General features: G+C 31.7%; 1 protein-coding gene across 5 annotated transcripts in view; it reads right to left on the bottom strand.

The window, feature by feature from the left end:
• The window catches only part of LOC141401152 (uncharacterized), a 275,773-nt gene that overhangs the window by 171,390 nt on the left and 86,962 nt on the right, over positions 1–17,421 (bottom strand). For 3 of the 5 annotated variants that reach the window (XM_073981074.1, XM_073981075.1, XM_073981076.1), the window contains 2 exons: positions 1,195–1,636; positions 822–1,050 (listed from right to left, as the gene is read on the bottom strand). In XM_073981074.1, the coding sequence (XP_073837175.1) occupies positions 822–906 (85 nt within the window). In that variant the 5' untranslated portion in view covers positions 907–1,050; positions 1,195–1,636. The remainder of the gene's footprint in view (positions 1–821; positions 1,051–1,194; positions 1,637–17,421) is intronic. The other 2 variants (XM_073981078.1, XM_073981077.1) reach the window with 2 other exon arrangements.

The raw sequence follows: 17,421 nt of genomic DNA, 5'->3' as shown, positions 1-17,421 counted from the left end.
TAACTCAACACGTCTTCTGTCTATAATTATAATAGTTCCACAAACATCTCAGGCGGGACAGGGGAGACTTCTCTCATATTAATGAGTGCACCCCGATTCATATGGCTCAATGATATGCGACCTACTGTTTATCACCGAGTCCGAACGGCGTGTCTAAGACACCACTTGTAGAGAAGTTTTACAGGGCTGAAATACTCAGAAATGTCGCCAACATTACTGAGGGGTATTTTGCCACCGTTGAAAAGTGGTTGATGTTGACTGGCCGGGGAATCGAACCCCGACCTTTAGCGTGCAAGGCGGTATACATACCATTGCACCACGGTATCTGTCTATAGAAGACATTATTAACACGTCTTCTGTTCGTTGAAGACCTCATCAAGAGGTTCTTTAGAAAGATTATTCGGGATGGCTATTTCTAAATAAACTTCTTCTAGGATGTCTTTTGCCATAGAAAGCTTCATTCGGTTAAAATTTCTCATGGAAATGTTCATCCAGATTTTTTTTTGTATGGAAAAGTTTTTTGTATGCGATTTTTTCTTTAGAATCATTTTGTCGAAAATTACTTTTTCATTTTTCGGAGGCGACTCTTCTAAAAGAAAAAATTGCCCAAAAATTGTAGACTTTCCTTATTGAAAAGTTTATCAGGGATGATTATTTCAAATAAAATATGTATGTAACTGAAAATGATTTCTGTTAGAGAAATGTTCAGTGGTTATGACTTTTCCTATAAAAAAAACTTCCTGACTTGTGGTTGTCTCTAAAGACTTTCTGATCAAAAGCTTCAACAATAAAGTTTTCTTAATTTTTTTATTTTTTCTTACCTGCTTTGATTAAAACTGCACAACTCCAGAGTGACAATGCCAGCAGCCAGCAATAGTTGATGTTGATTTCCGATTTAGGCAACATTTTGAAATTGTGTTTTTAGGAATTTCACTTTTTAATAATCAAATTAAAACAAAATATTCTGTGAATATTTCTTGGTAAGGTTTTCTTTCACTTTCTTCTTAAAGATTTTTTATTTTTTATCAAATTTATTTGTTTGACTGCTTTCTATAAAAATGCAAAAAAAAAATATATTTTAAACAAAATTTCAATTAAATTTCACAAACACAAATTTATTTAACAATTTATTGCGGAACATTTCTTAATTTTCAAACATTGCACAGGAGTGGAACTGAGATTTATTAAAATGACCTTGTTTTCTTTTTCTGAAGAGTAGTTGAGATTTGAAAACGATATTGAGACAACTTTGGTTTCCTAAAAACGTTTTTCTAGTTTATAAACAAATAAACAATTGGTCATATATTTGATATTGTGATTTTTGATTTTTTTAACAATTTTTTTGATGTGTTTGGTTTTTGTTGTTGTTTTGTATTCAAATGTTTTTTTGGTTATTTGTTGTGGGGCGTTTTAATTTAAAACAATTAATTGATTGATAAATTTATTTTTATTTTTTTGGTTTTTTGATTGAAAACTGATTTGTCAAAGAATGTTTGGAGAGGTGGATGCCAAAGCTTTTCAAATATTTAATTTGCTGTTGTTGTTCTGTTGCTTTTTGATTTCAAATGCTGCTTCATGTGGACTTTGTATTGCCAGAAATTCTTCTTCTTCTCCTTGTTAAACGATTTTCAATGGCCTGCAAAGAAAATAAAGAATAAATTCGTGAATGAATATTGAGTTGAAGTTTATTTGGTTTTTATGTTGTTGTAGTTGTGTTTTTTTTCTAAAATAAAAATTAATTTAATTGCCATAAATTAAATTGATTGATAAATACACAAACAGTTTTGATATTATAATTGAAAATAAATTGTGGTTTCTCAAAAGCAATTATGGATTTCTAGAAGGGGAATGGGAGAAAATATGGAATGGGGAAAAAGAAAAAAGAGGAATGGAAGTGTCAACAATCATCAATTATAATTGCTAATCGGTAATCGATAATTTTCGATGGAATTTCCTATAGAGAAAACTTTTCCTATAGAAAAGTCTTCTATATATGGTATATTCTATATACAGAAGACCGCTTACTGAGCAAAAAGCAATTTTTCTTGAATTTTTTATTAATCTTTTTTTAGAAGATTTTTTTGTCATCTGAAAGGCCACACCTTGAGCTACTTTAAATTTTTTTTAAGTTTAAGTATATTGCACAGTGTTCTGACAAAAGGCCACCACGAAACACTGTTATTACTAAAGCAGTTTGCTATGCCCATTGTAGCTCGAAAACGTATAAACCGATCAGTATATGTTTTTGTGGGATCATTAAGAACCTAAACGAAACAGAATTAAAAAATATACATTTAAAAAAATAATGAAGTGCGAAAGTCAAAATTTAAAATTAAAAAAAAAAATTATAGTTTTTTTCGCCATAAATGCGTCACAAATGTCTTTTTAAAAAATCTCTCGCTTAAGGACAAGCTTCAACGCTCATATTTAAGCCAACTTTGGTCCGATTGACTCGAAATGTTTTGTATCATATTCCATTCTAACTGTACTGAGCCTATAGAACATTTCAAGGTCTTCTACGTAAAGAAGATGAGGTCTTCTATAGACAGAAGACATCTTGATGAAATCTTCTATTGAGAGTAAACGCAGTGATGAGGTCTTTTATAGATAGAAGACCTATCGATGAAGTTTTCTAAAGTCAAAGGCACTCTTGATGGCATTTCTATAGACGAAAGACTTCTTGATAAGGTCTTCTATGGACAGAAGATCTCTTGATTAGGTCTTCGACAGACAGAGACCCTCTCGACAAGATCTTCTATAGACATTAGACCTCTAAATGACACATTTTAACGATATCTTCTACGAACAGATGACCTGCTGCTGTGGTTTTTTGTGTACAAAATGCCTCGTATTGAGGTGTTCTGCAAACAGAGAATATTCTGATGCGTTCTTTATAGACAGAAGTCCTCGTGATGGTGTCTTCTTTAGACAAAAGGCTTCGTGACGAAAACTTCTATAGACAGAATATCTCTTGATAAAGCGCTTATGTACAGAATACCTTTTGACAATGTCTTCTATAGACAGGAGACCGACCTCATGCGTAGGTCTGCTTTAAACAGATGACCTCTTGGAAAGGTTTTCTATAAACAAAAGACCTGTTGGTGATATCTTCTATGGACAGAAGACTTCTTGCTTAAGGTTTTCTGTAAATATAGGACATCTGCATGGGTTCTTTTATGGACAGAAGTCCTCTTGATGAGCTATTTTAGCTTAATGACGTCTTCTTTATACAAAAGGCTTCTTTGTGAAAACTTCTACAGCAGAATATCTCTTAATGAAGTCTTTCATAGACAGAATAACACTTGATAATGGCTTCTATAGACAAAAGAACTATTGATGAGGTATTTTATATACAGAATGTCTCTTGGAAATTTCTGCTATAGACAGGAGAGTCTTGAGGAGGTCTTCTTTAGAAGATCTCATGCGGAGGTCTGTTGTAGACACAAGACTTCTTGATGAAGTTTTCTAAAGACAGAAGACATTTGATGCGATTTTCTATGGAGTGAAGAACTCTCAATGAGGTCTTCTATAGACAGAAAACCTTTGGATAAGGTATTCTATAGACTGAAGATCTTTTAGTATGGTGTTCTATAGACAGCTGATCTCTTGATAAGGTCGCCTATAGAACGACGACCTACTAGTAAGGCTGTTTTATGAGGTCTCCTGTAGGCACAAAATTTCTTGATGAGGCCTTCTATGGACTGAAGACCTCTCAGTTATGTCTTCTATGGACCGAAGACTTTTAATAAGATCTTTAATAGAACGAAGACCTCCTGATGACGTCTTCTATAGACTTGAACCCGCTTGATGAGGATTTCTATAGACAATGGACCTTTTAGTAAGGTCTTCTTAGACAGCGGACCTCTTGATTAAGTCGTCTATAGAACGACGACCTCCTGATGAGGTCTCTTGATTGGGCCTTCTAAAGGCAGAAGGTCTCCTGTAGGCAGAAGGATTTTTGACGAGGTCTTCTATGGACTGAAGACCGTTCAATAAAGTATGGAAGACTGAATACCTCTTAATAAGGTTTTCTATAGACAGAGGGCCTCTTGAAGGGGTCTTCAATAGAACGAAGACCTCCTGATGAGGTCTATAGATCTCTTGATGAGGTCTATAGAAGACCTCTTGATGAGATCTATAGAAGACCTATTGATAGGTCGTCTATAGAACGACGACCTCCTGATGAGGTCTTCTATAGACAGCAGAAGTATTTATGGGGTCTTCTAAGGACAGTAGGCCTCTTGATGAGGTTTCCTGTAGCCAGAAGCTTTCTTGACGAAGTCTTCTATGGACTGAAGATCTCTCAATAAGGTCTTGTATGGACTGAAGTCCTCATAATAAGGTCTAATATTGACAGAAGACCTTTTGACATGGTCGTCTTTAAATCGCCGATCCCTGATGAGGTCTTCAATAGGCAGCAAACGTCTTTATGGGGCCTTCTTAAGACAGAAGGTCTCTTGATAAGGTCTCCTGTATGCAGAAGATTTGTTGAAGAAGTCTTCTATGGGATAAATACCTCTCAATAACGTCTTGTATAGATTGAAGACCTCTTAATAAGGTCTTTTACAGACAGAAGTCCTCTTGATGAGGTCCCCTATATACAGAAGACCTCTAGGTAAGTTCTTCTATAGACAGAAGACCTCTTGATGAGGTTTCCTGTAGGCAGAAGACCTCTTGATAAGCTCTTCTATAAAGAGAACACCTGTTGAAGAGATCTTCTGAAGGCAGAATACCTCTAGGTGAGGTCTTCTATAGAAAGAAACGTCTTGATGAGTTCTTTTAAAAATAGAATGCCTCTTTTTGATGTCTCCTTCGGGCAGAAGATTTCTTGACGAGGTCTTCTATAGACAGAAGACTTTTGAAGGGCTCTTTTATAGACAGAAAACCTTCTGAAGAGGTCTTCTAAATAGAAAAAATTTCGACGGGTTCTTCTATGGACTGAGGACATTCTAAAAAGGACTTCCATTGAAGAAAAGTTAATAAGATATTTTATAGACACAACACCACTTGAAGAGGACGCCTTGATAAGTTCCTAAGACAACCTCAATAAGAGGTCTTCTGTCAATGGAGGACCTTACCAAGGTGTCTTCTGTCTAATGGAGTATCTTATCAAAAGGTCTTCTGTCTAGAGAAGACCAGTATATTTATAGAAGACCTCATCAAGAGACCTTCTAAAGACAAAAGGTCTCCTTGAGGCAGAAGAAGAGAGACGATCACTTTAAGACTCCTCTTGATGAGGTCTTCTGTAGGCAGAAGATTGCTCGACGAGGTCTTTTGTGAACAGGCCTAATAAACCTCTTGATGAGGTCTCGTATATGCAGAAGAATTTCGATAAAGTCTTCTACTGAAAGAAGACATTTTGATGTGGTCTTTAATAAACACAAAACCTCTTGATAAAGTCGCCCATCGCCAGAAGTCCTCTTGATGAGGTCTTCCAGCGACAGAAGGTCTCTTAGTGAAGTTTTCTATGGAACGAAGACATCCTAATGAGGTCTTCTTCGAAAGACAGAAGGTCTCATGATGAGGTCTCCTTAGGCAACAGAAATTCCGATAATCTTTTCTATAGGAAAAATCGTCTCCGTTGAATTTTTCAATAACAAAGTCATCTCCGATTAACTTTTCTTTAACGTTAACATCGTCCGATGAACTTTTCTATAAAGGAAAAGTCATTCGATAGGAAATGTCATTTCCGATGGACTCTTTTATGGGAAAAATTATCTCGGATGAACATTTCCATATTAAAAAAATTATCCCTGATGAAATTTCCATTAGGAAAATTTATCTCCCATGCACTTTTCTCTACGAAAAGATATATCTAATGAACTTTTGTAAAAAGAAAATCATTTCCGACTTATTTTCTATTGGAAAAGTCATCTCCGAAGAAAGTCTGTAATAGAGAAGAGTCACCAATAATGAACACCTCTAAAGGTAAAGTCAAAATAGATGAACTCTACTTAAGGAAAGTTTATCTTCTGTAGGAAAAGTTCTTTTGGATGAACTTTCCTAAAGGAAAAGTCACCAAAAATGAACTCTTATAATGTAAGAGTCATCATAGAAGAACTATTTTATAAGAAAAATTATCACAGATGAACTTTTTTGTAAGAAGAGCCCTTATGATGAGCTTATCTAAAAGAAAAGTCACAAAAGATGACCTCTTCTAAAGGAAATGTTAAGATAACATGATGAACTATTATATAGGAAAATATGACCATAAATGTTGAAGTCTTCTATAGGAAAGGTCATCTTAGATGAACTCTTATACAGGCAAAGTCATTACGGATGAACCTATCTAAAGGAAAAGTCACCATGAATGAACAGATCTAAATGAAAAGTCATCATAGATAAACTCTTCTATAGGAAAAGTACTTCTGGATAAAATTTCTAAAGGAAAGGTTACCAAATATGTATGTCTCTAGTGATCATAGTTGAACTCTTATATAGGAAAAGTCATCATAGATTAACTCTACGAAAAGAAAAGTCATTACGGATAAAATTTTCTAGTGAAAAGTCACAAAAATCACTTTTCTATGGGAAAGGTCCTCATGGATGAACTGTTCTAAAGGAAAAGTTTTCATATATGAACTTTTCTATGGTAAATGCCATTCTCGATGATATTTTCTAAAGGATAAGTCATGACAGATGAATTCTTCTATAGGAATGTTCCGTAATAAACTTTTCTATAGGAGAAGTCATTATGGATGAAGTCATGGTTGAACTTTTCTGCAGGAAAAAAACAATCTGGATGAATTTTTTCATGAATAATCTTTGCATTCGGAATGGACTTTCCTATAGCAAAAAAAAAAAATCACTTTGACTTCAAACTAAAAGGGTCATATTTATTGTAAACCACAATTTTTCGGTGTATATTTTAATTTTCAGACACTTCCATTAACCCAGATAGAGCTACTGGTCGTTTAAACGCCACAAAAAATGGTTGTAAAATTGACGTAAAACTCTAGTTTTTTCGAATATTTTTGTGGGTTTTTTTAGCATTTTGTTATAGTATTGTCTGTTATCTGTCATGCCATGCCTATAAAGCTTCATTTGACCACGCAATTGGAAATTTTCGACTTTTGATAAAAAATTTAAATATGCAATAAAAATTTAATCATAAATTAAATCATAAATTAATCATAAATTAAAAAAAAAATTAAAAATTATTCATAAATTAAAATCATTTAGGAATAAATCTGTTAGGAATAAAGAAAGAGTATTTTCTCAATCAAAAACCAAAGGATTGGCATATAAGGATAAACCTATATAACCCTCCAAAACTTTTGGCACTTTTAAAAGAAGGCCCGATTGCAGGAAAATTCTACATTTTAGAGAAAAAGGTTATTTATTAAAAATGCTTAAAAAGTCTCATAAATATAATTTTCATAAATAATTTTAAGTTTTCTCCAAAAAAAAAAAAAAAAAAAAAAAAATTCACGGCGCAAAGTGGGTTAAATTGCCACATCTAAATGTTGTTTGTGTTTTTCCCCATTAAATGGATATTTAACTGCAATTAAAAATTGTCATTACATTTTGTGATAACCGGGGCAACTAACTGCAATTTAGCAAGCGACGTCACCGATGCACTTAAAATAGACGTTAAAATCTGAAAGCTACCCCACAAAAAAAGGTAAAAAAATATGGCAAAGTGTGGGAAGGAGCAAAAATGGAATAAAATATTTCCAGTAAAATGTTTAGATTTTGGCTTTTGAGATTGTGAGCCGGTACTTGACTTGAAATACAATCGAACCCAAAACTATGTCACATCATGTATGAATCTTCGAATCTATGGCATGCTATGAGAAGAGAAATACCGGAATTTAAAATAAATGAATGAAGTGTGTGTGCGTGCGGCATAGCTGCGATGCAATTTGTGTACCAAACAAAACATGCAAAATAATTGACACAAATGTTTAAGCGATTGTAAATAACGGTGCATAGAAGTGTGACAAACAAATAAACGGGAAGCAGGAGAGGCTACAGAAATACTTCGATATTAATGGCGACAAATGATTACATCTGATAGGCGACATTTTCCATGACTTTGGCGAGCGTTTCTATGAGAGAAATAATTTTTCAAAATACAAATATTCACTTCAATCCCTGACAACCAAAGCAAAGAGTAAATCCGTCATTATTATTGAAAAGAAATCACTTGGAATAATTTTAATTAAAACTAAACGACTGACGACATAACCCTGTGTTCTCGTTTTTGTAACTGTTATTAAATCGAAATGTTTCTCTTGAAATTTATGAGCTTTTAAATGCCACAATTTAGCATTTTGCATTTGTTATTCCTATTGCCTTCCAGACACTATTGCATTCCCTGCCTTCAGAGGGATCTGCATGCAACAATGTGCTTGTCGCCAGCCATCCACATTGCCAACATTGCACTGGAATGGCGTTGTTGGCCCCAGTGCCAAAACTAGGCACCACTGCTCTACTTTGATGAATCCCCTTGTGACACACTAACATCATTTCTGTTTTTGTTGTTGTGATAATCAACAATATTGCAATATGGCACTTTGTAATTAATTTTCACTTATTTCTGTTTTTGTTTTTTTTTTTGCCATCTCTCTCGCTATTTTTGTTTATGTTAATAAAATTGTTTATTTGTTCTCCACGCAAGAAGAATTGAACAAAATATGGGAATCATTAAAAAAATAATTTACTTTGTATTGAAATAATGATGATGTGAATGATATTTTTGTTTATCGCTATACTTTTTTTCTATAGAAAATTCATCGATAATCGATGAGGTCTTCTATAGACAGAAGACCTCTTGACAAGATCTTCCACAGACAGCAGACCTCTTGATGAGGTCTTCCATAGACAGAAGATCTCTTGATTAGGTCTTCTATAGACAGAAGACCTCTTGATGAGGTCTTCCATAGACAGAAGACCTCTTGATGAGGTCTTCTATAGACAGAAGACCTCTTGATGAGGTCTTTTATAGACAGCAGACCTCTTGATGAGGTCTTCTATAGACAGAAGACCTCTTGACGAGGTCTTCTATAGACAGCAGGCCTCTTGATGAGATCTTCCATAGACAGAAGACCTCTTGATGAGGTCTTCTATAGACAGAAGATCTCTTGATGAGGTCTTCCGTAGACAGCAGACCTCTTGATGAGGTCTTCCATAGATAGAAGACCTCTTGATGAGGTCTTCTATAGACAGCAGACCTCTAAATGAGGTCTTCTATAGACAGCAGACCTCTTCATGAGGTCTTCCCTAGACAGAAGACCTCTTCATGAGGTCCTTTTGATAAGGTTTGCTATAGACAAAAGACCTCTTGCTGAGGTCTTCTATAGAGAGCAGACCCCTTGATGAGGTCTTCCGTAGACAGAAGACCTCTTGATTAGGTCTTCTATAGACAGAAGACCTCCTGCTGAGGCCTTCTATAGACACAAGACCTCCTGCTGAGGTCTTCCATAGAGAGAAGACCTCTTGATGAGGTCTTCTATAGACAGCAGACTTCTTGATGAGGTCTTCCATAGACAGAAGACCTCTTGATGAGGTCTTCTATAGACAGCAGACCTCTTGATGAGGTCTTCTATAGACAGCAGACCTCTTGATGAGGTCTTCTATAGACAGCAGACCTCTTGATGAGGTCTTCTATAGACAGCAGACCTCTTGATGAGGTCTTTCATAGACAGAAGACCCCTTGATGAGGTCTTCTATAGACAGCAGACCTGTTGATGAGGTCTTCTATAGACAGACGACCTCTTGATTAGGACTTCTATAGACAGAAGACCTCATTATGAGGTCTTCTATAGACAGAAGACCTCATGATGAGGTCTTCTATAGACAGAAGACCTCTTGATGAGGTGTGCTATAAACAGAAGACCTCTTGATGAGGTCTTCCATAAACAGCAGACTTCTTGATGAGATCTTCCATAGACAGAAGACCTCTTGATGAGGTCTTCTATGGACAGAAGACCTCTTGATGAGGTCTGCTATAGACAGAAGACCTCTTGATGAGGTCTTCTATAGACAGCAGACCTCTTGATGAGATCTTCTATAGACAGCAGACTTCTTGATGAGATTTTCCATAGACAGCAGACCTCTTGATGAGGTCTTCTATAGACAGAAACCCTCGTGATGAGGTCTTCTATAGACAGAAGGCCTTTTGTTGAGGTCTTCTATAGAAAGAAGACCTCTTGTTGAGGTCTTCCATAGACAGAAGACCTCTTGATAAGGTCTTCCATAGACAAAAGACCTCTTGATGAGGTCTTCTATAGACAGCAGACTTCTTGATGAGATCTTCCGTAGACAGAAGACCTCTTGATGAGGTCTTCTATGGACCTCTTGATGAGGTCTTCCAAAAGGAAGACCTCTTGTTGAGGTCTTCCATAGACAGCAGACTTCTTGATGAGATCTTCCATAGATCTAAAAAGACCTCTTGATGAGGTCTTCTACAGACAGCAGACCTCTTGATGAGGTCTTCCATAGACAGCAGACCACTTGATGAGGTCTTCCATAGACAGAAGACCTCTTGATAAGGTCTTCTATAGACAGAAGACCTCTTGATGAGGTCTTCCATAGACAGCAGACCTCTTGATGAGGTCTTCCATAGACAGCAGACCTCTTGATGAGGTCTTCCATAGACAGAAGACCTCTTGATGAGGTCTTCCATAGACAAAAGACCTCTTGATGAGGTCTTCTATAGACAGCAGACCTCTTGATGAGGTCTTCCATAGACAGAAGACTTCTTGATTAAGTCTTCTATAGACAGAAGACCTCTTGATGAGGTCTTCTATAGACAGATGACCTCTTGTTGAAGTCCTCTATAGACAGAAGACCTCTTGTTGAGGTCTTCTATAGACAGCAGACCTCTTGATGAGGTCTTCTATAGACAGCAGACTTCTTGATGAGATCTCCCATAGACAGAAGACCTCTTAATGAGGTCTTCTATGGACAGAAGACCTCTTGATGAGGTCTTCCATAGACAGAAGATCTCTTGATTAGGTCTTCTATAGACAGAAGACCTCTTGATGAGGTCTTCTATAGATAGCAGACCTCTTGATGAGGTCTTCTATAGACAGCAGACCTTTCGATGAGGCCTTCTATAGACAGAAGACCACTTGATGAGGTCTTCTATAGACAGAAGACTTCTTGATTAGGTCTTCTATAGACAGGAGACCTCTTGATGAGGTCTTCTATAGACAGAAGACCTCTTGTTGAGGTCCTCTATAGACAGAAGACCTCTTGTTGAGGTCTTCTATAGACAGCAGACCTCTTGATGAGGTCTTCTATAGACAGCAGACTTCTTGATGAGATCTTCCATAGACAGAAGACCTCTTAATGAGGTCTTCTATGGACAGAAGACCTCTTGATGAGGTCTTCCATAGACAGAAGATCTCTTGATGAGGTTTTCTATAGACAGAATACCACTTGATCAGGTCTTCTATAGACAGAAGACCCCTTGATGAGGTCCTCTATAGACAGCAGACCTCTTGATGAGATTTTTCATAGACAGAAGACCTTTTGATGAGGTCTTCTATAGACAGAAGACCACTTGATGAGGTCTTCTATAGACAGAAGACCACTTGATGAGGTCCTCTATAGACAGCAGACATCTTGATGAGGTATTCTATAGACAGTAAGCCTTTTGATGAGGGCTTTGATAGACAGAAGACATCTTGATGAGGTATTTTAAAGACAGAAGACCTCTTCATAAGGCGTCCTACAGGCAGAAGACCTCTTGATGAGATCTTCTATAGACACAAGACCTCCTGCTGAGGCCTTCTGTAGACAGAAATCCTCGTGATGAGGGCTTTGGTAGACAGAAGACATCTTGATGAGGTATTTTAAAGAAAGAAGACCTCTTCATAAGGCGTCCTATAAGCAGAAGGCCTCTTGATGAGGTCTTTTATAGACAGAAGACCTCATCATGATTTTTTTTCTATAGAAAATTCATCGATAATCGATGAATTTTTTTTGTAGAAAATTCCATCGATAATCGCTGCAATTTTCCTATAGAAAATTCCATCGATAATCTCGGCAATTTTTCTATAGAAAATTCCATCGATAATCTTGGCAATTTTCCTATAGAAAATTCCATCGATAATCTCGGCAATTTTCCTATAGAAAATTCCATCGATAATCTCGGCAATTTTCCTATAGAAAATTCCAACGATAATCGCTGTAAAACTTTCCTATAGAAAATTCCATCGATAAATTTATTGCTTCTTCTTTAAATTTAAAACTTCACCTATTTCAAATTCCTCGAAATATTGGACTTTAAATATTTTCCTTTTAATTCTTTTTTTTCTAAACTTCAGACAAATGTTAATTAGCAAAAAAGCAAGCAGCGTAATAAGCTTTAAGCCCAGAAAACCTTGACTCTCTACTTTGACAATGTAATACAAGTCTGCTCCATGTGCCGGCTTAGCATAACTTTTTTCTGCCTCTTCTTCTTCTTCTTCTTGGCAAATATTTATGAAATGTTTTCCCAGAATCTGTTATATTATGTCATGTCGACATACATACTTATTTTAAGTGTTTGTGTGAGTGTGGGCTATGTTCTCACAAAATAATAGGAAAAAATTTAAACACTTCTGTTTACCGCTTTTGAGTTTTGTTTTCATTCGTGTTCCCTTTTTTTGTTGTTGGTTTTCATGAATAGGCTACTCCGTGATGTTAACCCTTAAGTGATGAAACAATGAAAATTTCTATAACTGGAAAGCTTATCACTAATGGGTCCCTAGGCTGAATGGCTTCTTTAAATCTATCGGCCATAAAGCCATCTTTATTAGGTTTGTATACCCACCGCTTTCAAAACCCCATCACTTACTCTTTGCGCTTCCTTGTCACCTAGGCCACCTTAAGGGTTAACTCTCCCTGTGTATGCTTAAATGTTTTCATTCCATATCTTCATTTTTTGGAAATGTTTGTCTTGCTTAAAAAGCTCAAATATCTCAAATATTTGCCCAGAACTCATAAATTCCAAGTATGTGCACAAAAATCTTGGTTTCTAGGTTATCTAAGAATGGGAGCATAAAATTCTCCCCCACCCCCACAAAAATGCCAAAAAATGGCAGCGTAAAACATAAACATTAACGTTCCAAAAAGAGACAAAAATAATAAAAACAATAATAATAATGAAGACGCTTGCTGTGCTGAGACGAACGTGAAAAGAAGAACACAGCACAAAAAAAAAAAACGGAAACACGTTCACACCATTAAAAAAATTTTGCTACGGTTTAAATCATTTCTAGCTAAGTATCGTTTGCTCCTATCCGAAAAAAGAAGGATTCCTAGAAAAATGTTCTTCAACAATTTTTTATTTTCGTTTTTTTTTTGTTTTGGGATACAAATACCCTTTAAATGGCACCGACTTTCTGTTGTGACACACAAAAATAGGTTAATTTATTTAATTTCCTGGGAAATCCATTAAAAAGTCATTAACAAAGAACTAAAAGGTAAGGACACCAAAATTAAGCTACTCAACAAGAACAACAACAACGAGGGAATTTTGTATCCTGGAAACTGGATTATGAGGAAATAATTTAATCAGAAACAATAAAACAATGGGGGAGTTCATAAAAATTCCACTTCAGATAAAAATTAAATATTAATTTGATGAATCAAAGGAGGTTGTCTTTAGGGAACAAGAGGAGACAAGGCTTTAAAAATGATTAGGAAAAAAAGTAATTTTGCATTATGAGGCAATCTTTATGGACAAGATTGAACATTTGAAGAGGATGTGAAAAAATATGAAATATAAAATATAAAATATAAAATATAAAATATAAAATATAAAATATAAATATAAAATATAAAATATAAAATATAAAATATAAAATATAAAATATAAAATATAAAATATAAAATATAAAATATAAAATATAAAATATAAAATATAAAATATAAAATATAAAATATAAAATATAAAAATATAAAATATAAAATATAAAATATAAAATATAAAATATAAAATATAAATATAAAATATAAAATATAAAATATAAAATATAAAATATAAAATATAAAATATAAAATATAAAATATAAAATATAAAATATAAAATATAAAATATAAAATATAAAATATAAAATATAAAATATAAAATATAAAATATAAAATATAAAATATAAAATATAAAATATAAAATATAAAATATAAAATATAAAATATAAAATATAAAATAATAAATATAAAATATAAAATATAAAATATAAAATATAAAATATAAAATATAAAATATAAAATATAAAATATAAAATATAAAATATAAAATATAAAATATAAAATATAAAATATAAAATATAAAATATAAAATATAAAATATAAAATATAAAATATAAAATATAAAATATAAAATATAAAATATAAAATATAAAATATAAAATATAAAATATAAAATATAAAATATAAAATATAAAATTATAAAATATAAAATATAAAATATAAAATATAAAAATATAAAATATAAAATATAAAATATAAAATATAAAATATAAAATATAAAATATAAAATATAAAATATAAAATATAAAATATAAAATATAAAATATAAAATATAAAATATAAAATATAAAATATAAAATATAAAATATAAAATATAAAATATAAAATATAAAATATAAAATATAAAATATAAAATATAAAATATAAAATATAAAATATAAAATATAAAATATAAAATATAAAATATAAAATATAAATATAAAATATAAAATATAAAATATAAAATATAAAATATAAAATATAAAATATAAAATATAAAATTAAATATAAAATATAAAATATAAAATATAAAATATAAAATATAATATATAAAATATAAAATATAAAATATAAAATATAAAATATAAAATATAAAATATAAAATATAAAATATAAAATATAAATATAAAAATATAAAATATAAAATATAAAATATAAAATATAAAATTTAAAATATAAAATATAAAATATAAAATATAAAATATAAAATATAAAATATAAAATATAAAATATAAAAATATAAAATATAAAATATAAAATATAAAATAAAATATAAAATATAAAATATAAAATATAAAATATAAAATATAAATATAAAATATAAAATATAAAATATAAAATATAAAATATAAAATATAAAATATAAAATATAAAATATAAAATATAAAATATAAATATAAAATATAAAATATAAAATATAAAATATAAAATATAAAATATAAAATATAAAATATAAAATATAAAATATAAAATATAAAATATAAAATATAAAATATAAAATATAAAATATAAAATATAAAATATAAAATATAAAATATAAAATATAAAATATAAAATATAAAATATAAAATATAAAATATAAAATATAAAATATAAAATATAAAATATATAATCGTCTTCGTCAAATGATGATTACTTTAATTCAACTATTGTGGTGCAAATCATCTGTTTCTCCTAGATAAGTAAATTACCCTAAAAAGTATACATCACCCTTTTTCCTTTTACTCTTTTCTTGACGTCATAATTTCTACAACATTGTAGCTCAACGGCAATAAAATTTAATTGTTTTGTCAAATTATTTATCTGTGGACTTTCTTCGCCCAACATTTTTTGTTGTGCAGCGATAATTTTTATTTAATTACATTTCACTTTTATTTGCTTAAGAGATTTAGTTGTTTTTTATTTTATTTGGGTGGCCCATTAAAAAATGTTTTAACTAGGAGATGATGCTATCATTGCTAAAAATATTTTTGCCGGCAAGTGGCGTATGACAACAATAAAAAATTAAATAGAAAAAGAGGAAATAAAGTTTTTTATGATTTAAAAATACATATAATTAAACTTATGGCAAAGATAAGTTTATTTTACTTATTTTCTGTCGAATGAAGGAAGATTTAATGGTCAGGGCAATGATAAGTGACAATTAAAAAAAGGTCTTGGGTGTCATCAAAATTTTATTTCAGAATTTTATATGGAAAGAGTTACTAAGAAATGGAGGTTAATTTATTGCTGCTGTCATGGATATAAATTTGTAAAAGTAAAATATTCATTTATAAAAATAAAATTTCTTTACTAGGATTTTTTAGACATTTCCAATTAGTTGCTTTTTGCCGTAGAAACAACCAACATTATTTTTTCTATTCGGTTAAATTCGGTTTACACCTTTTGCCCCAAAAGGTTAATAAAAAATCACCCCTCCCCAAAAAAAAAAAAAATTATTTATTTATTTTATGTTTTATTAACACATAATTTATATTTGCTTTGACTTGAGAGAGATATTTATCACAGCGTTTGTTGTGTGCATTTCTAGCACTCAATTATTTCCATGTTTGTGCCCATTCGTTGTTATCACGCATTTTTATTCACACGCCTATAAATTATGGCAATTCATAGACAATAAGTCATAAGTCTTTGAAAGCAAAAGCCAAAGCCAATCCAGGCCAGGCAGCTAACCAAAAGATATCCAGCCAAGAAACATCACATTTCATTTAACACATGCTGATATTTTGGTAGAAGTTCACGCCTTCTATCGGCAACAAGATGAAGAATAATTTCAACGACATTTTAATAAGCCAATGAATGAGGGGATGGGGGTGGAAAGGGGATATACTGGACATAAGTCACATTTCAGCGATAAAAAATACAACAATTATTAAATAACACACACAAGAAATAAGCTAAGCATTAAATCTGATTCGATTCAATGACCCAAACTGACCTAAGACAATAAATATTTTTTGATTCGCTTTCAAACAAAAATGTGCAAAGAGAACAACCACAAAAAAATGGCAAGAATTCCATTGATTTTACCATGAGATATTTTTCTGGGGAGACAAAGATAATGGAAGGCAAGAAATGAATGGATTTTATAAGCAACACATGCTGGGAAATTCTTGGAGGAATGGCCGTGTGTGTGTGTTCCAAGGTGCAAATTCTAAAGACATACCATGTCTGCAGGATAAATATCAACACCTTAACTTCCCTTTAACCTGCTGCGAATATAAAGAAAACTTTACAGCACATAATCTGCCAATGGCATATTACACAGTCTTGTGCCCTGAAGGAGTATTCATGGTGCTCTTCTGTAAGGCCACCTTTTGTTTTCATATTTTTTTCCTCAAGCTTTGTGTCAAAACTTTCGCAAGTTCCAATTTGTTTGCTATTTCTCAGAAGCTGGAATGGTTTTGGCTTAAGATTTTTTGTTTGGTTCTGTGAAGGATACTGTTATTCATGGCTAAATTTAATTTTTCATAAATTAAGGCCAAAGGAATAATGCGATGCACATTTACATTTTATATTTTATACTGTATATATTTTTATTTGACTTTTTAATATAGACTTAATATATTATTTCAATTTTATATTTCAAATATTTCGTATTTTAAATTAGATTTTTTATAGTTTATGTTTTATAGTTTTTATTTTAACTTTTATATTTTATAGTTTATATTTTATAAGTTATATTTTTATATTTAA

This window comes from Musca autumnalis, unplaced genomic scaffold (genome assembly GCF_047663935.1).
Source record: "Musca autumnalis isolate F117 unplaced genomic scaffold, ASM4766393v1 scaffold_4, whole genome shotgun sequence".
Taxonomy (NCBI): Eukaryota; Metazoa; Arthropoda; class Insecta; order Diptera; family Muscidae; genus Musca; species Musca autumnalis.
The sequence above is the reverse complement of the archived record's forward strand: the minus strand, read 5'-3'. Positions and strand labels throughout refer to the sequence as shown.